This window comes from Conger conger, chromosome 6 (assembly GCF_963514075.1).
Source record: "Conger conger chromosome 6, fConCon1.1, whole genome shotgun sequence".
Taxonomy (NCBI): Eukaryota; Metazoa; Chordata; class Actinopteri; order Anguilliformes; family Congridae; genus Conger; species Conger conger.
In genome coordinates, this window is record NC_083765.1 from 29,492,967 (window position 1) to 29,519,783 (window position 26,817).

Below are 26,817 nucleotides of genomic sequence, written 5' to 3' on the forward strand. Positions count from 1 at the left end.
GTCTATCTCTTCCGCTTGGGGCAAATTCAGTCAAAACACTCAAAGGAACCGCATCTGTCTTTTTTAATATCCTTTATTACACTGCGTTTAATAATAGTGTCACGCAAATGTAGGATGATCCCGAATCTGCCAGCTATTTTTTCCCCCGCGTGTTTAAAGAATAGTTCTAAAACGCTGTCATATCTGACACTATTGAGTTATGTGAGAATGAAAGGAAAAAATGAGCACTGTAAAAAAGGAGCGATGCTGCTGAAGACAGGCAGAACTGTCGCCCCTTCTGGCGTGATACATGAGAGTTATCAGCATTTGAATGCTTGTGTTGTGCCCACTGATTTCTCTCTCAATCGCTCTCCCTCCCTCTCTTTTCCCCTCTCTCCTCTTGCTTGCAGTTCAATCTGTTTTTCCCTTCGCTGTTATTCATATTTGATTTGGACAAGCAGCCAAGCGGCCTCGCTTCTCCAGCCCAAAACACTGGCCCCACACGTCCTATTGCTGCTGATCCTTGAAATGAATATGCATTGTATCCGCTGTATGCCATTTCCGCCAATAGATTGGGGGAAATAGAGTCACGCCATAATGCATTGCTTGATACACACAGTGCTAATCCTTCAAAGGGCCTCTGACATCTGTCCAAGTGCTCCCAGAACAGTGGGGAACAAGGATCACTCCATAATGAATTAGTGGCAATCTGCTATACGATTTCTGTAAAACACTTATCTGTGATGTACCTTTTTTTTCTTTCAAAGCGAAAGTGTAAAACGGAGCACAGTACATATTTTGCAAAGATAAAAAAATTACATGGTGTGAATGGCAAAAGGTTTACAGGATGTTCTGCACTATACTTTTGCAGCCTTTCCGAGTGTTATGTTTCCAGGACAACCTTCTGTTTCCTTTTTACATCCAGATGGGAATTGGGCCTGGTAAATTGAAGCAGCATAGTAATACAGTCAAATTATCAGGGAGACAAAAGAAATGTGTGACATAATGAAGACTACATATACTGTATACTTAACAAAGCCTGAAAGATAAAGATCTCTGCTGTGGAAGATAAGAATGCTGCCTCGTCTTCAAAGATGAGATTAGCATCCGTTTTGCAAATTTGCCTCTTCATGGGAAACTGTGTCTTTTGAGATTAGGCACCTGCTCCTACACAAGAGACAGATGTTTAAGAGAGCTGGTGCTAAGATCTGCCGTTCCGCTTTCTTTACATGCAATCCTCAGTTGCGACCCTGTCAATGTCAGGCCTTATTGTGAGAACACGTGTATCCCCAGTCCACAGTGGCTGCTTAATTACCCCCCCCCCCCCACCCCCCCCCGTCTTCCATCCCCACTAAAAACCATAAACCATACTTAAAAACCGCTGCACAATTGCAATAAAGGAAATGCAATTACAAAATGTACTTACAATGCATGTTTCCATATTGACCAAGAAGCACCCCTTAATATCTCACATTGGGGGATATACTGCATATTGGTCAGGAAAGGCCTAAAGAGATGACTTGACACAGCCAGATATTAAATGGGATGGGGGGAGAGGAAACAGCAGGGGTGACAGAGGGGAACTTTCCAATAGCCTAAATGATGTGCGCCAAGGGAATACTAATTTCACAAGGCAAGACGTTTAAGGACATTAACTCAGCGCCATCAGCCTCTTCCCCAATTATAACTATTCATCAACCTTCGTAACAGCTGGAGCACTGTGTTTAAATATCTTCTTCTCCTCCTGTGTCCTTAAGGGGACTTTCACGGCTGCTGACAGTTTAAAGGAGACGTCCCCCTCCGCTGGTGGTATTCGAAGTGCATACGAGCTCAACAATTGTTAAAACAAGCTCCTGTGGATACACCTACCAGAACAGACCTAGTGTTTGTGGGCTGAGCGTAAGATAACATTTTCTTTATTGGACCCTGGGGGGTAATGTGTCCTCTGCATTTGACCCATCCTAGTTACAGTATATAGGAGCAGTGTGCAGTCACAGTGCAGCACCTGGGGACCAACTCCAGTTCGGAAGCCAGTACCTTGGTCAAGGGCAATGTTAGCGTATACAGTACCTAACCTGAGATCCATGTCTTTCCCTGTTGGAGGAAACCAGAGTACCTGGAGCAAACCCATGTGAATACGTGAACATGCAAACTCCACATAGGGAGAATTTGGCTGGCCAGGACTAAAACCCAGTACATCCTTCTTATGAAGCAACAGTGCTAACCACCAGCCTCCAAGTGTCACATAAGGATTACATCAAACTGTGTGTGAAAGACAATAGAAAAGACAGCAAAGTGTGAATGTAGCAGGGAACATCACGTCTCCCATTGCTTCTTCACAATCAATAGTAGGCTAAATTAAAATAACTGGGCAAGCTGGCAAGTTAACCTGCCACTGGGGCCAAAGCAGAGAAGGGGTAATTTGAGGAAAGAGACATGATGCTGCTCTGCCCTCCCCTCTGTGGCAGTAACTCTATTCCCCAGTTCCCAGGCTCAATCTGACACAGGTCCAGAAGAATGAGAGAAAACCTGCGGAAAGCGGTGTGGGCTTGCAGTTGTTCACCAGGAGACTGGGTGACACACAGCCTCATCAATGCATGCTATTCGAAATACGGCAACAGGGACTGTGTGCTTCCCATTTCAGCAATCCTTTCTCAGAGGCTGAGATTAAACGTGTGTGTGTGTGTGTGGTTAGAAAAACAGATGACGTCCAAGGACAGAAAGTCCCACAATGAGTTGAATGCTTTTCATTTCCACAGTTGCCTTCCATTTATTACATTAATGAAGAGTTCTGTTATTTAACTACATTGAGCTAGTGATGAAAAAACAATTGGGGTACCTTTGACTTTTCCATGGCAATGGATCTTTGGTGAGTCAAAGCGCAATTTTTTGGCTTTTTGTGTATAATTTACTACATTAACCACAGCTTCCACTCATGGCAAAAAATAAAATGAATGTTCTTTATAGATTTAAATAATATATCAATATATTATTGTAACAATTGTATGGAAATAAGTCCCTGGTAAATAGAATTAAACCATCAGCACTGTGAATGCAAGCTGACCTTCTTATACTATGTGTGTGTGTGTGTGTGTGTGCATGAGCGGGTGCATGTGTATTTATTGAGTTCACAATTTTTCTGCAAGAGTAAAATAATGATTCGGGTAATACACCATTTTTTAAACCTGATGGGTGCTTTGAGTATGTACAAAGCAGAACCATGGGAAGAAACAAATTGTACTGTGATTATGATTGTGATCTTTGAAAATTGCCTGGAATCCGTGTGAGGCTCTATTATTTATATGATTCATTCAGACAGATGAAAAAGGTGTGTCTGTACACTCCCCTGAATTCGGGCCGCGCAACACAGCTAATGTACAAACGTGTTCATGTTAGCACATGGCTCATGTTTCATTCGCAGATGGAATATGCATATTCTCCCCAATGTAGGGGGCGGAACTTCTGTACAGACGGCTGCTGAGAGGAAGCTTTTACTTTGTTTGATGAGATGGCTGGCTGTCTCCATTAGTACTGCTGTACAGAGCCATACATTCTGCGTAAGATGGGCTGAGCCAGGTTTCTGCACTGCTGTTGCAGCATAAGGAATTCCCATACAAATACATCCATTTTCATACAAGACTGTGAAATGACATACTGCCGCAGCAACTCACACCAGATACGAACTTTTATTTATTTATTTATTTATTTTGTTTTTTTTGTTATTTTCAATGTTCTGCCCTATTGTCCAGTTTTCGATATTCCACCAAACATTGTTTCGGCCTTAATGAAGAAATGTGTCATGTTTAATGTTAAGAGGTCAGGCTCGCTTTTGTTCACTTAGATATTCATAGTAAAAGGCTTTTTGACCAGGGGTGCCAAAACAGAGTCTTCAACAAATGAGATATGATAGTTAGAATTAACAGGGAAATAAAAATGCAGCCAACTTACACAAGTAAATCAGGACTATTAAACACTTTCCATTTCCGTTAAACCTCTCTACTGTTCCATAAAACTAGAGAAGCTGCACAATAAAGCACTGGCGCAATTTAAGACTGCGATAGATAATGAAACACATGTCTTAAGAGGATTATAAATGCCTGGCCTTGCAAATATGTAAACAGGTTTTTTAATGTCTAATTATAATACACATGTCAAAAAAGTTTACTGCTTTCCAAACACTGGACGGGTAACAAGGCCACAAAGGAACCAGGGACATGGGCAAGGCGGGTGAAAGAATTTAGACAGAAGCACACTCTGGAGGAATATGAATCATTGGTTCACATTATGTGTATTGTTTTTTATGTATCTATTTATTCTTCTATTTATACGGGTCTGCATATAAAGACCACGTGCTGGAGACTCGCCTTTATACCCAAGGCTCTTACTCATCTCACAAACAAATCAACAGGAAACCGAGTTAGCTGTTAACATCAGAACCATCATATTAATCTACGCCCATGATAAACCTCTCTCAAGGCTATTAATGGCAGACGCTTGCCGAAAACAAATAACCCTTTTTCAATCTGGGGTTACGCTCTCGTTTTTAAATCTAATTTAAATGAATATTATGCAAATTCAGGTCTCCTTTCTGTGGACAAAACTGAGGCTCAAATATACATGTATGGAAAAGAAAAACATGTTTACATGACAGTGCGGTCAGGCAGTAACCATGCACCATATGTGCACACAAACGGTGTAAGTACTTATCCTAGCAGAGTCCCTCAGTACAGATTCCAGGTTGACCCGGAGGCCATAGCCTTAATGGGGAATGTGTCTGATTTAATATTTAATCATTATTTTTATCTCTTCCTTTGGAGGACCAGAATATAAATGAAATGTGTGCACGTGTACATGTGTGTACACGTGCAGTCTGCTGCACGTACTGTATGAGTCACAATAGCAAAACAGTAATGGAAGTAATATTTTAAGTTAGGATACACTAAAAAGGCGGCACGGATGGTGCAGTGGGTAGCACTGCCGCCTCACAGCAAGAAAGTCCTGGGTTCGAATCCCGGCCGGGGCCTCTCTGTGCGGAGTTTGCATGTCCTCCCCGTGTTTGTGTGGGTTTCCTCCGGGTACTCCAGTTTCCTCCCACAGTCCAAAGACATGCAGGTTGGGCTGATTGGAGAGTCTAAATTGCCCATCGGTATGAGTGTGTGAGTGAATGGTGTGTGTGCCCTGCGATAGACTGGTGACCTGTCCAGGGTGTGTTCCTGCCTTTCGCCGAATGTATGCTGGGATAGGCTCCAGCCCCCCTGCGACCCTGTTCAGGATAAGCAGGTTAAGATAATGGATGGATGGATATACTAAAATCATTTGCGAGACTGACTTATTTTTTGGTGTTTGCAGAGAGGAAGATATTTAATTGCAGGTTGACAGGTGTTCTCATGAGGAGAAACCCGCGCTGGACGCTGCCTCACTGCTGACCGGGACCCTCACATTCCTGACGAGGCGCGGCAGAGGTCCCTGATGAAAGTGGTGTGGAGTCCGGCAGCCATTTTGTTGGGTTGGTGACAGACATTGCGGCCAAACCGTTAGGGAATCAATCCGTGTTGGCGCCCCACTTTCATTATTCTAAATGTGTAATAACACGTCCCCTACAGATTTACTCTCCCCAATCGGTCTCTCAGTGCATCCTTCTTCGTTCGCCCATTTATTGCCTTATGTGCATCGAACAGCTTTAAATATGAAATACTGTTGTACTGTAGATGGGGGAGGGGTGATTGTGGGTGGGGGTGGGGGTGGCGGTGGGGGTGGTTGGGGGATAGGGTTCAACAATCTAGATCAGATTGTCTTTGCTTTGAAATACTGGGAATCAGAAGACTGGCATTTCAGTGATACGCCAACAGTATGAATAAAAAAAATGTAAACATAAAATTATATTGATATTGTTTTTGTTTTTTTTACCTTATTTGTATTTGTTGACTTTTGGAATTCCAATAATAAAAAACGAGTAAAAATAAAGTGATTTTATTTGAAAGAAGGGAGTAGGTATAGCTGTCTTTTAGCATTTTTTATATGTAGCAGTAAAGTATGCTAATGATCTCATCTTATATTGCTGTTTTAGTTAATAAATCACTTAACATTAATACGTTCTCGGAGGCATAATCAGAACCAGGAGTGGACGAGTAAATTATGATGACAAAATTATGACTAATCCTACATTGCATACAGGAAATGAAAGTGTTTCCTAACAACATCCATCCCAAACAATTTTTGTATCGAAAATGGCTGTGGAATTGTCAGTGGTGAACCATCACAAGGTGCTCCATGGAAATTGCTCTTTGTACCAGGCAATGTGAAAATATTTATTTCCACAATTTATTCAGTTATGAAGTGCTTTTCAAATACCCAAAACACTGGATACCGGAGCTTAGATAATGGAGGGTTTCTGCAAGCGTGAAACGTGATTTGGGCAGTTCCCCTGTACCGTACCTGTCTGCGAAGATCCCTGGTCTTCTTGGTCATCTTGTCAATGGCGGTGTTTAACGGATCTCCTTTCTCTTTCCTCCCCGTCTGTATGATCAAAGCAAACACACTGTCACCATTACTATTTCATAACCCGCATGCTTCCCCAACCCTGAATTCAAAGAGCATGTCAATACACCGTTCTTCCATTTCCCGCTCAGGGCATTATCTGGATGGTGAACAGATGTCCATCAAGAGAGCAGGGAAATGGCACGGTGTAAGTAAGTTAAAAGGCAGAGAGAGAGGAGCAGTGAACATTAAAGTCATTAAAGTAAAAAGTTGTGTTTTCAGCACAGAAGCAGTGAGGGGGGGAAGGTAATTTCCTGGAAAACTTGCTGCTTCTTCTAAGTGCTTTTTTTTGGAGAGCAGGAATAATCCTGGACATAACTCAATAAAAGACAGTAATGATATAGATATAAAAGTGCGTCATATATGCAAGAGGAGCAGATGACAAGACAGTCGGGGGTGGGTGGATTCTGAGTGATGAACATCTAAATAAAATTGTACTAGACTGCAGAGGGGGTTACCATGAATTCCTTCAGAGGGGTCCCAGAACCAGTAAGGGGGTGGGGTGTATGTGTGTGTGGGGGGGGGGGGGTACAATATTGGCAACAGTTATATTAGCTAAAGTTCATGAGTTAGAAGTATAGGGGCGGCATCTGGGGTGGCCAATCTACCCCAGCAACCCCACTGCACACAGTGTACTGCAACTCAAAAGAATGACAAATCAGCATATTTTACTTCTGGATGGTGACGATGCGCTTCAGTGGATTAATATGGTTGTGATTGCATATAATTATTCTAACATTGTGTTATCTAGCATCACAATATTATTTATTTTTCAATACCTAGCAAATCAGTCGTATTACTGTTCCTACGACGACAGAATAACAATCAGCATAACTGTATTTGTGACTAAGCAGTGGCGTAAACAGTAGTGTCCTTCAGTAACTCACACACTCGGCTACAGTACCCTCCCCTCAGCTACACACTCACTCCGAGGCACCGAGTCGGTAATTAGGAGACGAAGCAGAGCAGCTGAAGCCCTGCAGAAGTCCCTCTCTTGCTGTTGTTAGACTTTAATTAGCACAACAAAGTGAAAGGAGGCATAGATTATGCATGTCAGCTCGCTGCGCACGGGGAGCTAAAATTAGCCTCTCCTTACAAGAAAAGGAGAAAAAGGCAAACACACACAGCGGCACTCTCGTTTTACTCGGGCGGAGCAGAAATCAAAATGGGCGTGAAGACCGAATCGCGAAGGCGCGTCGTTCCCGCTTTGGTCCCCCGTCTGACAGAAGCCTTCCTCTGACATGCCTGGAAACACCGCGCAGTAAAGGGGTCTACACTCGCCCAAGCCTCGTCCCTTTGTAGATCAGACCATCTCTGCAAATAATCCCCTGCTCAAAATTCCATATAGACGGGGCAGCAGAAAAGAGGGGGAAATATGTTCATCTTAGAAGCAGGAGGGTGTTGACAGCGAAGTGCTATAAGACTAATTTTCATTGCAGATTTGGCTCATAAGGAGACGCTTTGCCATTGAAGTTGCTATGCCAAGAACATTAATATTATCAAAGCAATCTTCTAATTACCCCTCTTGCCTTCTATTCACCACATGGTCCTTTAGAGCGGGTGGAAGCATTCTTTGAAGACGGCGATGAAAGCTGAGATAACCTTTATTTTAGCTGACATATACTATTAGCGCGTTACATTTACGTACAAATTTGTTATAAATTGTGATGTGCAATTAACAGGGTCTGTTACGTTTCCAAGGGGTGGGGTCAAGGTCATTTCCTCTCCCCCACAACTTTGCTTCTTAACTCCTGAAGCTGTTCCTGTATATGTACCTGAAAGGCATCACTAAAAGAAGATTTGTGGATCACAAGGATCTCATTTGTGGATCTCAAAGATCAGATCAACACTCAGTAATATGCAGGTACTATAACAAACCTTTGAATGAAAAAATTTGAAAAGAAATGCACACTCTCACATGTGAATGAAAATATGTGACATGAAATCACGTGAAATTCATGTGAACTGACTTTTTAGTGTGAAAACACAACATATGACTTGAAATAGCATAGGTTACCGTGTTCTGCTCTCATCTTTAAAGTGGGATTATTTTTACAGTGTACTTCACATATGTTTTTTTTTTCCTTGGTGGAAGTCACCCATCTGTAGAGTGCAGTGCAAAAAATATTTTTTTATATGCTTACTAAAACGTTCTGGTAATTGACTATGATAGTTGTTATTCTTAGAATATGATGTACACATGTTTGGTTTAAAGCTCCAAGGATGCACAGGGAATGAAAGCTTTTAGTTTAATGGCACCAACCTTCCTGACTGTCTGACTGCGTACATGTCTGATGACAAATATTCCTGTTTTTGCATCCCTTAATTGCAACTCTAGCATTGCAGCTCAAGAGGTTGAATTCTGCAAAACAAATGTCTAAAAAGATAGATAGGTAGATAGACAGATAGATAGATAGTACTCAGTTAAAGTAATACAGAACATGAATGACTGGTTGCCTAGATACCACCCTCATAGTTAGCACTGTGAATAGGTCAGTCAAACTGAACAGAGCAAACAGTGTATACTGTACATGCACATGATAATACTATGTGTAGTGCCCATACATATCCAGCTGGCTTATATTTAGTAAGCATTGTCTTTACATGAAAGCTAAAAACTACTTGTTTGCCAGAAGGCATACACTGATTGCTTTCTACTGTTTGTAAACAAGGGTTTCCACTTATATACAGCACATTTCAACACTTTAGCATATTAGATAATTTATTATTGCTGAATGTTATTAAAAAGGATGAAAGTAAAAAAATCCAGATGACACAACCATGGAGATGTTAAGCTGGTTGGAGATGTTAACCGGACATTCATTTTACCCCTGGAACCTGGAAACTGGAAACCCTGGAATATTACGTTACATTACATTACATTAATTGCATTTGGCAGACGCTCTTATCCAGAGCGACATACAGTTGATTAGACTAAGCAGAAATCGTCCTCTGGAGCAATGCAGGGTTAAGGGCCTTGCTCAAGGGCCCAACAGCAAACCACCGACCTTGCGGGTCCCAGTCATGTACCTTAACCACTACGCTACAGGCCGCCAGAAATCTAGGAATAGGAATAGTTTCCAGACAAATCATTCACAAGGCAATTCATATGTTGCTCATTTATATCTTTTGCAAATAATGTGTACTGCAATTTTTTTCTTTTTTCTGGTTCATATTTATTTTCTATTGAAGTATACTACAGTAAATTTCAGCCCGGATCAGTGTCACTCATGAAAAAAAAAATCTGAAAGAAAACAAGGAGGATTAATTCTAGTTTATGTCAAAAGCAAAATTCAGATTAGCCTCCCTGCTGTTGCTTTCCTGGGCAAAGCCTTGAGGTTAACATTTTCTGTCACACCAAATGTGTTTGTCGCTATCAAGCTATAAACATTATTGTTACCCATTAGTCTTGGAATTGCTTCCCATCAGAAAGGATAGACCCCAGGAAAGAAACACTCATCGAAGCCAAAGCTGTGGTGGCCCATTCACAGCAGGTTATGACCAATTTAAATGGCATTTGTCCCTAAGTAAGCCAGGGCCTGTTATATCCCCGGTGGTTTGGGATGACGAGGGCACGTAATGTGGTCTGCACGTGCTGGGGACTAGAGTTGGAGCCAAACGAAGGCAGTTTAGCAACAGATGTTAGCCATTAGTCAGACTGGCAAGCAAAGATTTCTAATGTAGGCAGAGGGACTCACACCATTCTAGCAGATGAGCAGCAGTTTAATAACAAAGACATCTGTTAAAAGTCAGACTGACAGATGCAGAGTTTTAATACGCAGACAGAGGGGACCACCTGTCATTCACAACTTTAACACGAGACCGAAGACGAGCTGCGTATATTGTTCAAGCACACGAATGCAAGTCGCGCTGGATAAGAGCATCTCCTCAAGGGTTGCGACATAACGCGGTGTGACGTCAAAAGATTGCTCCCATGCATCTCTGTTCTACAAACCGCTTATGCAAGATGAATGTAAAAATGCGAATGATATTTATTACTGAACCCGATCTTACAGAGTCTAAGTCAGTCTAAGTTAGTCTCTGCTGGCCTTACACTGTACAGCTGAGAAAGGACCCTCTGTGTCCCTCTCTGTCAAGGTTGTTTGTCAGTGAGAGCGAATCAGTATTTCAGCCATGGCCAATATGAGGACGCGGCACCATTACTCACACCCTGACTGAGGAACCCTAATGTGTCCTTTTGGTGTTTGGGAGGGGAGAGGAAAATAAGTGCCCTTGCAACTGAAAATAAGTTCTCATCTATTTTTTTTCAGCATGTAGCCTAGTGGTTAAGGTACATGTCTGGGACCCAGTAGGTTGGTGGTTCAAGCTCCGGTGTAGCCATGATAAGATCCGCACAGCCGTTGGGCTTTTGAGGAAGGCCCTTAACCCTGCATTGCTCCTGGGGGGGATTGTCCCCTGCTTAGTCTAATCAACTGTAAATCGCTTTGGATGAAAACATCAGCTAAATAAAAAATGATTGTTTCCAAATTTCACTCTTGACCTTGTGACTCGTGATTTTGAAGCTTGGACTTAAATTTGAATCACCTAGAGGTCCTCTTATGCCATTCATTTTTGTCCACTATTCCACCTGGAACCTCGAGGTTTGAATCTTACTCCATTTCACTAATTTCACAATTCCCAAGCTCTACTTCCTGTCCACTCTCACCCCTACAAATGCAGCGAACAGCCGCACAAGAGGTCCCTTCTGTTTGTAATGAGCGCGAGGGGTTCAGAAACTGGGTCACTTTCGGTCATGCTCGGGATTCCATGAGATAATTCGGACCGCGCTCCCCTGGGTTAAGAGTCCATGCTGCGGCGAGGTCCAGACCGGGCCTCCAACGCTGGAAAGAGAACCCGTGCACCAGATGGCACACCAAAAATCAACCCCTCATCTCCACATGACGTCTTACTCTCTGGTGCGCGTGGTAACAACAACCAATGGAAGCATTTAGATCGAGAGAGGATAATGGAATATTCTAGTTTCGTGTGCATCAGTCACAAAAAAATATATTTTGTGCTTACAGAGACGGCTTTTCACGTGGGAGGACTTGATTGTTTTTTCTCGCTTTGGGAATTCCACCCCCCATTTACGTAGTACAAGGAATGCCTTCTTACTCCTGCCCAGCTTCTGAGCAGCACACTAACACGAAGCACGGCCGGTAATGGAATGAGTAAACCTCCGCCACTCGGGAGAACCCACGCTGCGAGATTGTTTCTTAGAGCGTGGCACTGTTGCATTATGGTATTACATCACGCTCGTCTCCGCATCGCTGACGCAGTGAAGTCAAGCAGTGTGAAGGCTTCCCGCTTCCACCAGCCAACTTACTCACCCAAAAGTAACATTAAACGCCCTCTGCATGCATTCCCAATTACTCAACACTGCATTTGCCCAGTAGGCCATACTGGTGGAAACTTGCAGGGGTTATGCACTCTGAGACTTTATACAACTATATCCCTTCTGAATATATTGAAGTTGAGCATCTTGCTGAAGGACACAAATAATCAAAGGCAAAGCTGAGCAATTGCCTGGCCAGTACTCTTCCACCCAATGTGTGTGTGTGTGTGTATGTGTATGCGCATCTGGGTGTGTGTGTGTGTGTGTGGTGTGGTGTGGTGTAGTGTGTGTGTTTCTTTCAGCATTTCCAGTTCTGTAGGAGGAATACAACTTAGTTGATGGAAGTGGAAAATGCCGTGTCAGGCAATGTTCCAGAATATCCCATAAAAGTTGAATTGGGTTGAGCTCTTGTGGCTGAGAAGGCCATGATATATGGATAATATCAGTGTCAGGCTCCTCAAAGCACCAGGTAGATACTTCTGCTCTGTGGATGGGGGAATTGCCACCTTGTAAGACACCACTGAGTACAGGAAAGAAATACTACAACATCGAGTGAAGATGACCACTCAAACGATTAACTAACAACATTGACATTGACCTTGCTTTCTCAGGATATGACTGCACACAGACCATGGCAACAGAGAAAAGGGCAAAAAATCTAGCGTAGGCTCGTACACAGACACGCACACACACACAACGAGAGAGAGAGAGAGCGAGAAAGAGAGAGAGAGAGAGAGAGAGAGAGACACAAAAAAACTGTTGCAGAATGAACAGGGAGACAAACATGACTTTTTTTCTTTTTCTTTTTTTTTCACTCTCACAAAGAATCCATCTCCCTCTAAGATCAATGTGTTAAACGACACCAATTCCGGCTCCTTGTCAATTTAATTAGGGAATGTGGAGCTCAATTCCACAGGCAGGATAGCAGGGTTGGCACTCAGCTTTCACATGGGCCATCTGTACGATCTCCTCCAAGTAAATGGGGAAAGTGAATAAGTTTAGCTTAGAGAGAGAAAGCCATGTTAGGTTTACAGTTGATTATGGGAATCCAGATCCTAATTAAGATACACTCAGTGGGCCTCATTTATCAAATTTGAGCTCAATGAAATTCACCGTGAATCCTTCGGAAATGCATTTCCACAAATAATGTGGGATTTATCAAAGTTTTCAGAAGTCAGTTTTTTCGTAGGAGGCAAACAAACTTCTCGAGTGGTCTCAGCTGTTTGTATTGTGTGCAGAAATTAAAGAGTGTGTTTTGCTATTTTATTATTCCATTAATTCATATTTTATTTATATATTATATTAATAAATGCGATCACGAAAATGCATACCGACATATTCAAATAACAAAGAAATGCACAATTAAGTGTTTATAGAAACGTTTATACAGTACAAAGCATTTTTAATTGTGAAAAAACTAGTTTAAGCAGGTGGTTTTAATGTTATGGCTGAATATAACATTAAATGCGAACAACAAATAACATAAAGTGCAGCTGGCTAATGATCTTTAAAAAATGTGTGACCCATCTGATTATGAACTGTACCATTGACTCATTCCTGGTGATCTGTTATTAAGGCAGTAATAACTGATTGTCCGCAATTGTGCATATACAGAAAATGCATTTGGCATTTCTTTTTGTACCCCAAACTGTACTGAAATATATTGAAAGGACCTGAAATCAGCTTTGTTAATATACTGTATATGCAAAATTTGACCAATATTGCTCCACATCAGCATATCAGACATAAGATCAGGGCATTATACATTAAGACATTTTATTTTGTCCCTGAAGTAGTCTAACCCTATGGGAACAAGGTTGGTGAGTACTTTTGACATTCCCATTTTGTGGTTACAGAAACACACAACTCTGTATGCTCTTCATTGTGGAATATACTATGAATACATCTTAAATAAAAACGAATGCTAAATAAATATATTTTGAAATATTTTTGTGGCATAGTAAAATGCAAAAACTCAGAGGGTGTGAATATGTTTTATCTTTGCAATCCTGTATTTTTAACAGAACTTCAATCTCTGCTTCAGAGGAGCTTTTTTCTTTTTTCGGCTTTAAAAAGCCGAAATTCCATATATGGTGCTTTAGGGGCATCAATTTATGCTAATCACTAATTTTGTGCGTGCGTCTTTGATTTACGATTACTTGGTATTTATCAACATACAGACGTTGATACGAAAAAAAGATGTGTCTACGTGTCTTTCATGAATCATGAGTCTTAGTTCGTTTCTGATCACACATACATCTGCACACGGATTTCCAGAAATATTGATAAATAGGTAAGACTTAAGGCATATTAATAAATAAATAATATACTTCAATATAAACTTTGAAAGGAAGTTTTAAAATAGAAAAAGAGGTTGTTACATTATAAAACAATAATTATACTGATGGCCTTCTGTCAATGTCTTATTGCTTATTTCCAGGAAATAAACATGAGAACAGTGACAGCTTGATTAGTTATATATAAATGACACCCACATTAAAACTCTTTATGTTCACCAGAGTAAATGCATAAATACATAGCAAATGCAATTACTGAGAATTATCATTAAAATCTAAGTTTTAAATAAATACATTTGGCCACTCTGCCTTTTTGGACATATAAGAGCAAAGAATGGGACCTCGCTAAATCGAGAGAAAATGGTCTGCATTTACAATATGAATAAAAATTAATTGGGAAAGCAACCGGCTAAACAAGCAATCCCATAATTGAAATTGGCTTTTAAATATTAAACAAAAGTGCCATAAGAAACCGAACAATGAGAAACATGCCTGAATGAGTTCAGGAGAGAACCAGCTTCTGAGGAGTGTACAATGTGTCCTACATAAGAACTTACACTTGTCAAATGTGCAGGTTAATAAATAATTGATTGGGGGATTGTTTGGAATTATGAAAAGTGTGTATGTACTGTGTATGGCTTAAGAGAGGGGAGAGACAGGGCAGGTGCAATGTACACACTTCCGTGCTCTCGCAGAGCAGACACACCGTAAAACCCATCCCAAGGTTTACAGAAGCCAGCTACTCCGCCACTTCTGTATCAGACCAAAAAGCAGGGGGCCCCATGAGTGCTTACGGCAAGCCTTAAAAGGGGAGTTACTAGCAATCGGGGAATCATCCGTTTCACCAGCTTAATTTAAAGAAGATATACAGTCTGGAAGCACCTTAAGCAACACAGCCCAACAGCTCTTCACAGCCACTGTCGAATTCTACTCAGTCCCATCCACCCGCTTTTCTTCATGCGGTCAGCAATAACATCCGTACATATTTATGTTCAAATTGATGGCTTTATCAGATATGCCTATTGCGACAACATGTGCTCTGCGCTTCAGGAGATTACAGCCTTCTGCCTGAACCTGTAATGCCAAAGACCCATTTCCGGCATGCATCTCACTAATGCTTTGGTTCTAAATGTGCTTGTCTGGTGGCATTCATGTCTGTGACTGCACTTTGCCTTGAAATTACCAAAGTGACAATTCATCTCATTCTATGTCTTTCATCTGTAAAATTGCTAAAATGCCCTCTTATTTCATACAGTAGATGAAAGGACCAACTGAATATTCATGTTCATATTTCAAAGAATTAAACGCATACAGTAAAGTGAGAAACTTGCATTTGCACAGGTCGTTACTTAGAATGTATACAGATGGGAGGAAGCGTACTTATGGTGAGGAAATGGCCCAGTGATGACATTGGCAAGTACAGTACAATAAGTCTTTCTTAGAAGTGAAAGAAACCATTACAATATTGGCAGTGCTATGCAACAGCCTTGCATATTGTGCTTCATTCCCTAACAGAATATATTAGAGGGACATAAACTGCTTCTTGCAAGTACAAGTTTATTAAAAGCTCCAATTAAATGAGCACAATTGCTGACAATCGGTTATTACTGCCTTAATAACAGATCACCAGGAATGAGTCAATGGTACAGTTCATAATCAGATGGGTCGCACATTTTTGAAAGATCATTAGCCAGCTGCACTTTATGTTATTTTTTGTTCAGATCATTTTCCATGACTTATATATCTATATTGGGGAGGGGGAAAGAACTGGGAGATTTTTGAATATGTGAAGACTAATGTGGTCAATATTCCTCAGTAGATCTAAGTATTCACCCTCATGTTTTTGCTGTACATTTTTCTATGCCTCAAAAATATACAAAAAATGCATCTATTTGGCATTTATTTTTGTACCCCAAACCGTATTGAAATATATTGAAAGGACCTGAAGTCAGCTTTGTTAATATGCTGTATATGCAACATTTGACCAATATATCAGCATATCAGACATAAGATCTGGGCATTATACATTAAGAAATGTTATTTTGTCCCTGAAGCAGTCTAACCCTATGGGAACAAGGTTGGTGAGTATGTTTGTCATTCCCATTTTGTGGTTACAGAACCACAACTCCGCATGCTTTTCATTGAACTATTGTGGAATATACTATGAATACATCTTAAATAAAAACAAATGCCAAATAAATATATTTTGAAATATTTTTGTGGCAAAGTAAAATGCAAAAACTCAGAGGGTGTGAATATGTTTTATCTTTGCAATCCTGTTTACAGAGATGGTGTATAGTGTAGCATCAGAGATGAGAGCTTAGACAACCATAAAAAACTAACAAAATAAAATGTGTAAATGAGAAGGAACTGTCATAACTGCTTATTCATTCTGCTGTAAGTAGATATCATGCTTTTTCTGTTGTATGTATTTTTTTGAAGGGGAGAAAAATGTTGATATCACTTGTGGAGTACCATTTCATTGTTACCATTGCCTCATTTCTAATTTTCAAAGTTAAAAGCCAGGGAAAATATCCCAAAACAGCTCTACCCAAACGTACACCATTTTGAAACCCCATTTGAAATGCCTACAGGGTTGTACCTTCACAATGTCACACACATAAAGTAAATAATAAGTAAAATACTTAGGAAATTGATTCTGGCATGAAGTCACAAAAAACAATATTTAAAATGGAGAGAATAGCATGACAAACACATGGGAACCCCACTGTGCTGGAAAAGAGGGATAGAAACAGGGATAAATTGTCAGAAACGACAGAAGCGAATGCACTGTGACTGAGGAAGAGTGTATGGAAGCTATGCGGGGTTTGGGGGGGGCGGGGTGGGGTGGGTTACAGGGACAGATCCCCATGGCACCACCTGCATTTGATGCGGCATGTATTTTAAGGAGCGCTCCATCACCCTCCGATCAGGGAAGTGTCGGCGCAGCAGAAGCCCCCGAGGAGGATCGCAAACCCGCAAATCCAATTTCGTTCGGGAGCGTCCCTTCCAACACGCACGGCGCGCTCTCAAACGGTGTCTCTGTGTTCCCGCGACATGTCACCCCGCGGCACAAGACACGGCGAAACGCCGCTAATGCGCTTACCGGCACGGGGGTTAGGGGGAGGGGGGGTGGGGTCGCCAATACACGCGGGCTCTCTCGGCACGCCCGACACGCGCCCTGCTCTCCAGACGACGCGAGGCTCCGGCCTATCGGACCATCAGTCCCATTCTTCAGCGTCTCTCTCCCTCTCGTGTATTTATTTATTCTCCAGGAATAGGAGAGAGTCTGCGGCATCAGGTGTTGAAAAATTACCATGCAGACCCGGAGGCCCCTCTGAGATATCACTCTCCTCACTGAGGCAGACAAATCAGATCTGCGCATCCATTAGTCCCAGGCCCGAGTCTGACCCCAGGGGAACGCCGTACCCTTCAACGCTTTCTAATACTGACTCGCCCCAGCCCACCCCTCTCTGCTCGCCCATGCGATAATGAGGGATGAGGCAATCAGCCGCCATGTTCGCGCATCTATTCCTGCCACCCCCTTTGGTCCCTGAAAATATTTCAATACTTTCCCGATTTATCCTGATACCCAGGCAATGGTCGGCATCTCCCCAGAGTTCAGCTGTACCTACAAACCCATATAGGATTAAAAAGACAGCTGGCACTGAAGCCTGCTGGGATATCATATCGCCCCTCCCACACAGAGTGTTTGAAAGATGTGTGTGATGTTTGTGGCATTTCAACAAGCTGAGAAGGTGGTTCCTGGGACCAATTCTATGCACAGCATGGCATGTGTACATTTCGAACAGTGATTCACTGTGCCATGCTGCGTGCGACACTGTTTGTTCACATATTTTCATGCATACATTTTCACGGCGTGTCTAATTGAGAAAACAAAACACAGATTAATGACAGCAGGGGCAGTTCAAATAAAATAGAAAGGGTCGGGGGTGGAGTGGGGCAGGCGGATAAGTATGTTTTCTACTGAAAACGTGTTGGCAAGTTGAAATGTTTGATTTGCTTTGGCCCATCTGTACATGGGTAGCTTAGCATTAGTGGGGCATTTTATAGGAGTGATGGGCATGTTGACTGCATCTGACCTGCGGTGACTTGGAAGAAAGGCTCGAGATGGACCATGGTCTTCTCTGTTCAGGCCAAGGAGACATAGCTCCCCATGTTAAAAAAAGAAGAAAGAAAATGGCCGACGCTGCCAACCCCATTACTCATAATGAAATCTGAGCTCTGCAGCTTCAAAGAGCACCGTTCACACACAATGTAGAGATGATTGCCTCTTTTATTCCCTCCAAGTGCCTCGCAACCATCAAATCAGACTGCTGCTGAGATCCCACGGACCAGTGCCCTGATCTTTGACTGAATGGAGTTCTCAGATCGTTCTCCTGTCAATTTGGCATGTTACCACCACATTACGGGACTCTTAATGGTAGAAGGGTACTGAATACAGATTATTCTCTGTGGAGAAAGCTTTTTTTGGATAGAAAATAAGATGTGCCTAATAATAAAAAAAATACATGGTGAATGGAAAATAAAGAAGGAATTACTCACAGAAAAGTGTCACCTCTCTCCCACCAAAACGACTCCGCCGTTAAACTTTCTTTTCTCATTCACATGCATTGCGACGGCTGTGGACCAACAATAACCTCACTGCTGATGTCAAGTCCCTTTCAAGCACCATTCACTTGATCGCATGGGTCTTTGATTTTGTATGGATTGCAGCCATTTTAAGAAGGTAAACAACTCTCTCCCAAGTTTACTGACATCGACTCTGTCCCAAGGTATTGGCCTTATGAAGGATTACAACTGAAACATATCGGCTTTCTAAGATCTGTTAATAATTTCTTCCGCTTTTCTGTGAGCGGCTGAAATTCTCACGCCGGGTTTATCGACGCACGTTGTAAGTAAGTTACCCACCAGGAAGCCCACCAGTTCTGTTTTTATTTTAAAAATCAGATAACACATTTCTCTCATAAAGCAAAGACCACATTCCTTGGTTGGTCTTTATGAGAGGTTGGTCGCAATCATGCCCCCCAACCCTTTTCCATTAAAAATCCCCCCTCCCCGTCTCAACAATCGCCTTTAGCACTGCAGCCCGGCTTGCAGCAGCACATGAGTGGGTTCGGGGGGCTATCCCCCAGTCACCCGACACACAGCTGACCGGCCTGACCGGGGAACAGCTGGCACGGGGAGGTGGGGATGGGGCCGGGGTGGGAGAGGTCAAGCTGCCGGCCAGGCTGTTCCGGAGGGAAGCACCAGGAGAGCTCCCAGGTTCTCACACAAGGGAAGCCCTCTCTGCACGGGCCGACGGGGCCGGGATACCCCGTCAAACCTTACCGTCTTAATTAGGGAGAGAGTGGGAGCCGGGCCAAACGAGGGTAGAGAACGGGCTGATGCAAGATGGCGCGGATAACGCATCTGGGAGCATCACACCGCCGACCCTGCCAGACAGGGAGGGCCTCCGCCACATCCCATTAATATCAAGGAATGAGCCCACATGCTCAACTTTGGTTTCACCTTCGGAAGGAAAACCAAGCCCTGGTTGTAAAATGCAGCTATGACCAACTCAAAATGACCAGCTATCATCTGTTTCAAAACATAGCTTCAACTGCTCAAACCATGTGGAGTATGGAGCTGGTCTGAACCGGTCAACTGGCTACCAGCTGTAGCAGAGAGGGAGCTTCTGCTTACAAACAAACGTTGGGAACCGTGCACCAAGCATGGACAATAATGCCCTAGCCATTAGCTCCTTCTCTGCCAAAGCTTCCTGTCCTTTGCATTTTAGATGACGCCTGTTCCTCCTTCTGTCAGAGGGCTAATTGTTGTTGACTGCGCTGCATTCAGACATGTAGAAAAACAGCCCTGTGTGCATGAGCAGGCCTTCAATCTGGGAGCCAGCAGCCTGTGAAAGCAAACCCGAAAGGGCTTCCCGTCAGAGCCGCAGATTTCTGCAATTAATGCAAATGGAGATCCATTAGCTGCATTTTTATCTGTTCTTAACCTTGTTTTTGGTTGTTTCTCTTTCAGCTGTCTTTTTCCACCCACTGAGAAACAGGCACAATGCATGATAATGCAACATCTCGCTGGCATTAAATAGGCTTAGAGCTTTTCATTTAAATAAATAATGTGTGTTTCAGCAAAGTGTACTTGAACTATTAAAGTGTCTCACGCACACGCACAAAAGGATGTTACTAATAACAGTAAAGCAAGACCGCAGCTGTGGCAAAAATCAAAGGAATAAAGTAAAACTGTAAACGTTTTGACTGGTTAAGGGAATGATGGCTCAGCACAGGTGACCGTGGAGGGCTGAGAGTGCAGACTCCAGCCCTGTCCATGGAGGCGGGGGTGGGTGTGGCATGGGTCTATGGGCAATTACCGAGGCTTCAAAGAAACTGGCGCAATTCCATAAGCCCCTGAACAGAGAACAGAGAAACTGGGTTCCCTGCTGAGGCCCAAAAATGCCCCCCCCTCCCTGCAAATTTAACCCCCGCACAAACTGAAACCAGGCATACCCAGGATCCTCTGGAAGCACCAATTACCACCCTGAGGATCGCAAGTGCCCCGCCCTAACACACGTTGTGTAAATGTATTGCAGTCCTAAAATGTGAGTGCACTACAGAAGGACACCCCACCCCCTCAGCCACTACACATACAGACCTGAGATATTCCTTTAGCGTTTAGCTTAGCGTTTAACACACTGGTTTTGGACAAGGGCGAAACTGATATACCCCGGAGCATATGCCCCGAGCACTGGAACACTCCAGAATATATATATATATATGTATTTTTTAAATATTTTTTTAATGAACAGCTGAGAAATGATAATTTATAGTGAATTCTACAGGGAAAATACTTCTTACTACTGATGAGTATATGCCACTCACAACTTGAAAGCCCCATTTTTATTACATGAAATTATTTCTCCCATCTTCATATAACGGGGGGGGGTGGAATTTCCATTACTATATAAACGCACAGATTACTACTTCTTGTTGTGACAAGTGAACATGAACAACTGAATTGGAGTCTCTGTCATCTGGGGAGACCCAAACTGCTGGAATGGTGGGGGTGGGGCTCTGTCCCATCTCACATTAGGGCAAGAATAAGTGCAGGGCAAGAAGCGGTCATTACAGGCAGTATGGAGAGAAAAATCTGTGGTGGGTGAGGAGAGCTGAAAGAACAGAAGAGTCCCCGCACCGCCACCTCTTCCCCAATCCCACAAACCCCCTTGGAGCGGTCAGGAGTTCAGCCTGCCACCGCTGGGCGCGTCCTCTGATGTAGCTCCTGTCACAAACACAAGGTTGTCCAGACGCGAGGTACAACACATGTGGGCCACCACCCTTCCTGCTTCTACACAGCCCATAGGGACACCCTGTTTCCAGAACAATCCACCCCCCCCCCCCCAACTGTACTGAACAAAGGACAGGCATGGAGCTGTCGCTGATGGTTAACTTGCAGAAAATAACTCTAATTACACACTGTTTCATCATGCGCCCGGTATTCAGAGCCATACTCCTTTCAGAAACCGCCTCTTTCTGTACATGAAGGACAGTCTTCAGAAGCCCCTCCTCACACACCTCACTTTTCTGACTTTCCTGCTAAAACTGAAGCGTTATTGATTGGCGCGTTCATTGCTGGGAGGTGTTTACTGAAGCAGGAACGGTGTGGACTCTCCGGAGAACGCTGATCCAAAGCTAACATGGAGCATGGATAGGTGTTGCCCCCGACGACACACCAGCCACCCTGGTGTCACATGCTCTGCTAGCTGACATGGAGCGTGATTCCATTGTGTTTACTCTGCTGGCTGTAAAAATTGTCCTAAGGCCTCTATGGAGGAGCCTTTTGGCCATGGATAGCCATTTTGCAACAGGCCTTCTCAGGATCGATATCCCTGGTAAAAACAATGCAAACACACTAAATATATCAAAAAGCATACCTGTAATTTATTGAGTCCTGTACGTGTATGTATATTTAGGATGTAGACTTTGGTCCATTTCTTATTCAAATATCCACTCATGTCCAATATTGCTCTCACACAATCAACCCCAAGCAGCAGATGAAATGCAAGTTCTTTCTGTATAAATAATGACTCACTGGAAAGAGATCTGCATTCCCTCCCACATTCAGGCAAGGAAGAATATCTGTGAATTATCTGTTATTTTATGCAGGGTTCCAAGTCTCTCTTTCATGAATATTGATAGGAATATTCATAAAAATTCAACTCTGAATTTTTCTTCATTTCCACTTAATTAACTAGCATTTGAGCACCGATCCAAGTAATCAATTAGTGATCTCATGGTCAGAAATTAATATGATCAAAATACTCAAGTCTCATTCATAATGTATGCATGTTCTCAAAGCGGCTGCCTTGTTTGTACGTAGGAGAGACGCCATGCCTCACCGTGTGCTTTTCCCTGTACACACCCACCAATGCCAGGTCAGATGTGAGCCCCTGATTCCAGCTCACGTGACGGGCTGCCATTTTGCCAACGTGCCCTCAGCTCCTCCCCTTCCTGGAGCCACAGGGACAGAAGGAATGCAGTCGCCATCTGCTGGAGGCCCTCGTAATGACAGGCTGACGCCAGGCAGATAAATGTCACTCCCCCTTTCCCCGGCGAGATTGACGCCCCACCCCATCGCCCTCCATAAACGCACTGCAACCCACCCCCCTGGGTTATGTCAAACGACGGCCCATTAACTATGATGTGTCCTCTTTTGTAAAGCACTTCATGAAGCAAGACTCCTCTAATTCGATAATGTATTTGGATAATCATCAATTGGCAATTAATTATGAGCTCAGAAGGATCCCCCCAGTCAACTGCCATGGGTGACACTGCACAGAGAGGACAGAAATAAAAATTGAAACTAGATTGCGAATTGCTGGAGAATGGAAGCAAAATATATTTCTCCTCTATAATAATGAACACAAAGCTGCACAAACGGTTTTGCTTTTCCTCCAAGGCCTGTCACTGTCATTAAAGACTCATGTTTAACACATGTTAGGGATTAGCTTCTTCTCAGCTCGATGAGAAAAGTGTTACAACAAACCCCTACCCCCATCCCACAATGAGATCAGCTAGGTAGGTCCATTCAAAAGGTAATTCCAAAATGCATACAAAATAATTCCTGTGATACAAAAATAATTTCTGTGACATGCATAAACATGACATGTCATGTATTTATCTTTACTGAAAAACTGCCTACTTATATTTCAATATTTCCACTATTTGTAGTATATGTACATGTGAATCATAATGGATTATATGATAAGCCGTGCGGCTTGATTTTCACTGAAACCAACCCTACAGTTTAATTTTATGACTAGCTGCTTCATCACCCAGCGGTTCTGTGCAATGTAGGATACATCTGGTGTACTGTAGTGGCTCAGCATGGACCTGCACTACCATGTGTAGGGGTCTCCTCATGCCAAAGGGTTTGCAGGCCAAAAGCTACATTGTACAGCGGTCCAGCATACTGAACCAGAAATAAATCATATTGGACAAGATGAAAACAGGAAGATCCAACTTCACCAAAAAGCTACTTTCCGTCAGTCCATTGCAATGACACTTAAAAGATGCTCTTTGTAAAGAAAGATTGAGATATGGCTGTAATTCACTCCCCATTACCCTGGTAGGCTTTGTATTGGCTAACCAGCAAATTACAAAGTTAATATTCTTATCACATTCCTTCCTAATCTCTAAATTCTTGTGTTCTGCATTGGTGGCAAGTGTAATGCTAGCTCTGAACTCCAAAGCATATATTTTAATGTACTAGTCAGGCATCATCAATTTTTAAAGCTCTTGATATGACTTGGCTGGGACATGAACCCACAATGCTTCCTGCGCTGGGTTCCCCAACAATAACCTGCCCATAGACTTCATCTGAGCGGTACGAAATGACATAAGCATAATGCTTTCTAATCAAACCTGCCATGGTAAATCTTGCATGCTGTGGTTAAGAACCTAATGTTGCAGAAAACATTAAGAGAATATAATAGGTTATCGATTAAGCATACCCAGAGAAAACAAAACATGTACTATTAATTAATAATCGCTGCTAACTTATTTCATGGTTCTGTATTGTCTACCGCCAGTTTATGTTTATTGGCTGGGCTTAAGGCGTGAGCCCTTCATTCACAAGGGAAATGAAGGTGGATACCTTCAAGGACAACACTGTTGCCACCCACGCTACGAAGACGAGGCGGTTTGTTTCTCTTTCTTCAGTCGGGGAGAAGTCAGCCTCCGATGCCCCAATTTAAAAGGGTTTGAAACTGGCAGGATTTAATGTACTGTACGTTCCTATCGTGTATATTTGATAATGAACTAGGAAAACAAATTTACAGGCCATCACAACACTGAAACGACAACAAAAAATAGGTTGTGGAGTGGTACATAAATATCCACCATGTAAACATTTAATATACCCAATACTAAATGATGGTACTGAACACTTAATAGTGTAGTCCCCGTAGTGCGTCTGGTTGAATGTCTGCATATGGTGATGAATAGACTAGATGCAGGAATGCAGCAGATAGAGGGACAGACATGTTGGTGGATACCTGAGGAAGTGAAGGAAATAAGAAATAAATGAATAACCATGTGACATCAATTTTCTGAAAAGTACCTCCCAGTGTCACAGACCTGGAAGAGCACCATAGGAGTTTGGCGCAGGAAAATAATGGCAAGTGCTCTAAGAGTGTATGTGTGTGCGTGAGTGTGTCTGTGTGTGTCTGTGTGTGCCTGTGTAAGTGTGTGTGTGTATGTGTGTGTATGTGTGTGTGTATATATGTGTGTCTGTGTATGCCTGTGTAAGAGTGTGTGTGTGTGTGTCTGTGTGTGTGTGTGTGTGTGTGTGTGTGTATATATGTGTGTCTGTGTATGCCTGTGTAAGAGTGTGTGTGTGTGTCTGTGTCTGTATGTGTGTGTGTCTGTGTATGTGCCTGAGTGTGTGAGACACGGGGTGAGGGAATCGGTTCACTCCTCTCCCTGCTTTCGAGTGACTGTCCAAAACGCCATGGGCCACATGTGTGCTCATAATGCCCACTCCTAACAGAGGCTCTCACGATGCTATGACAGTCCTGCTCGTAGACCGCTCTGTGTTCTGGGCTACGGGCTACACTGATTCACAGCAGAAGGAAAATAAATCCAGGTGATTCACCAATCCAAGTTTCCTCACTTACATGAGTTCAATGAATATGCTTGTTTAATTAGATATTGTTCAATTTGCAATGCTCTTTAATCATTGGTTACCTTTGTGACTTCATTTTTTGTAGCTGTTGCCAGGGAGGTTTGCTGCATCTCGACTCGCTATTGAACAGCCACCTAAACCCCCTTAGCAGTTTTTGCAAATCTGTACTGTAAAACTGTAAAATAAAAAAACGAAACAAAAAAACAATAATAATAATTTTATGACAGAATGTAACTGGCACGCAGCCAGGGCAAGGTCTGAGGGAATGACTCAAGGTTATCTTTTAGACAAGATTACTATCTTAGCCCGTCTGTAATGCAGGCATGCGCAACTGCAAGCCCAGCCAGCCTCTTAAAAACTCTGTCGAACCGATGCCCTGGATACTCCTGTCTCCTGTTCGCTGTGTCAAGTCATTACAGTGCACCAACTCATTAGCTGATGGTGCAGCCATTTATTACAGCTAAGGAGATATTGGGTGTGGGGGAAGGGGGGGGATGAGGAAAGAAGAGATAGATTTAACTACAAGACATCCACTTCTAACTGCAGGCATTTTTTCCGGCTTCACATTTTATACGTTTTACTGTCGATGTCCCTGCCACCCAAGATAAGACCACGTACAGTACATTACAGGCAACTCCCTCAACAACATTTTTGTAGAACTGACCAAAAGAAGGGATGGCTTGCAAACATCTCATCATTGCATTGACAGTTATAATGGTTAAAGTATTTACCTCACAATTAAATATTCATTGAAGCCAAGTCTGATTAATAAATGGCAGTGTTGCTGGTCTAATATTCATCCTGCCCTTGAATCACAGATAGTATCTTTGTACCCATTTTGGGGATGAGTGCAGGATCTTTTTCTCCTGGTGGGTTCCTGTGATATACGTATACAGTATATTAAGCAGCAGAAGTTGGACACCATTTTGTGTCCCTCAGAGAAACAGTATATGGCCTATCTTCATTTTTGTGACTTATTTGTTACTTTCATCCATTACCGCTAAGTTACTCATTCACTGACTGGCACACAGTGACGCTGTGACACTGTAGGCTGAATTTCTTACAATAGAACATTTTTCATAGTATATTTAAATTCTACTAAGGACAGCTACCTGTACTCAAACATCATCAGCATCCTTAACTCTCAGGATGATTGCAGTCATGATGGTACTTATTTTACAATGAAAAGTTTGGTTGATTAGCTGTGACGAAGTGAGAAAATATCCAGTTTATCTACGTACTGCGCTAAAACCATACGAGGAGCAGAAAGCCCACTTGGGCCATTCGCACACCAGTGATAATCAGGGTGAAACAAGCATCCCAATCAAATGCAGATGCACTTGTTTATCTTGTTCTGACTGAGCCCGCTGTGGGCAAAATTTACAACAAAAGAGAGAAAATAATAGGGCAATAAACTAAGCCGAATCACTGCAAAATCAGAAAATGGTCTGTGTGTGATGCAAACTG

The 26,817-nt window shown here is 42.6% G+C and overlaps 1 protein-coding gene across 2 annotated transcripts in view; it reads right to left on the bottom strand.

Annotated features, from left to right (window-relative positions):
• The window catches only part of ctnna2 (catenin (cadherin-associated protein), alpha 2), a 390,077-nt gene that overhangs the window by 80,922 nt on the left and 282,338 nt on the right, over positions 1 to 26,817 (bottom strand). For both annotated transcript variants that reach the window (XM_061245031.1, XM_061245032.1), the window contains exon 8: positions 6,415 to 6,495. In XM_061245031.1, the coding sequence (XP_061101015.1) occupies positions 6,415 to 6,495 (81 nt within the window). The remainder of the gene's footprint in view (positions 1 to 6,414; positions 6,496 to 26,817) is intronic.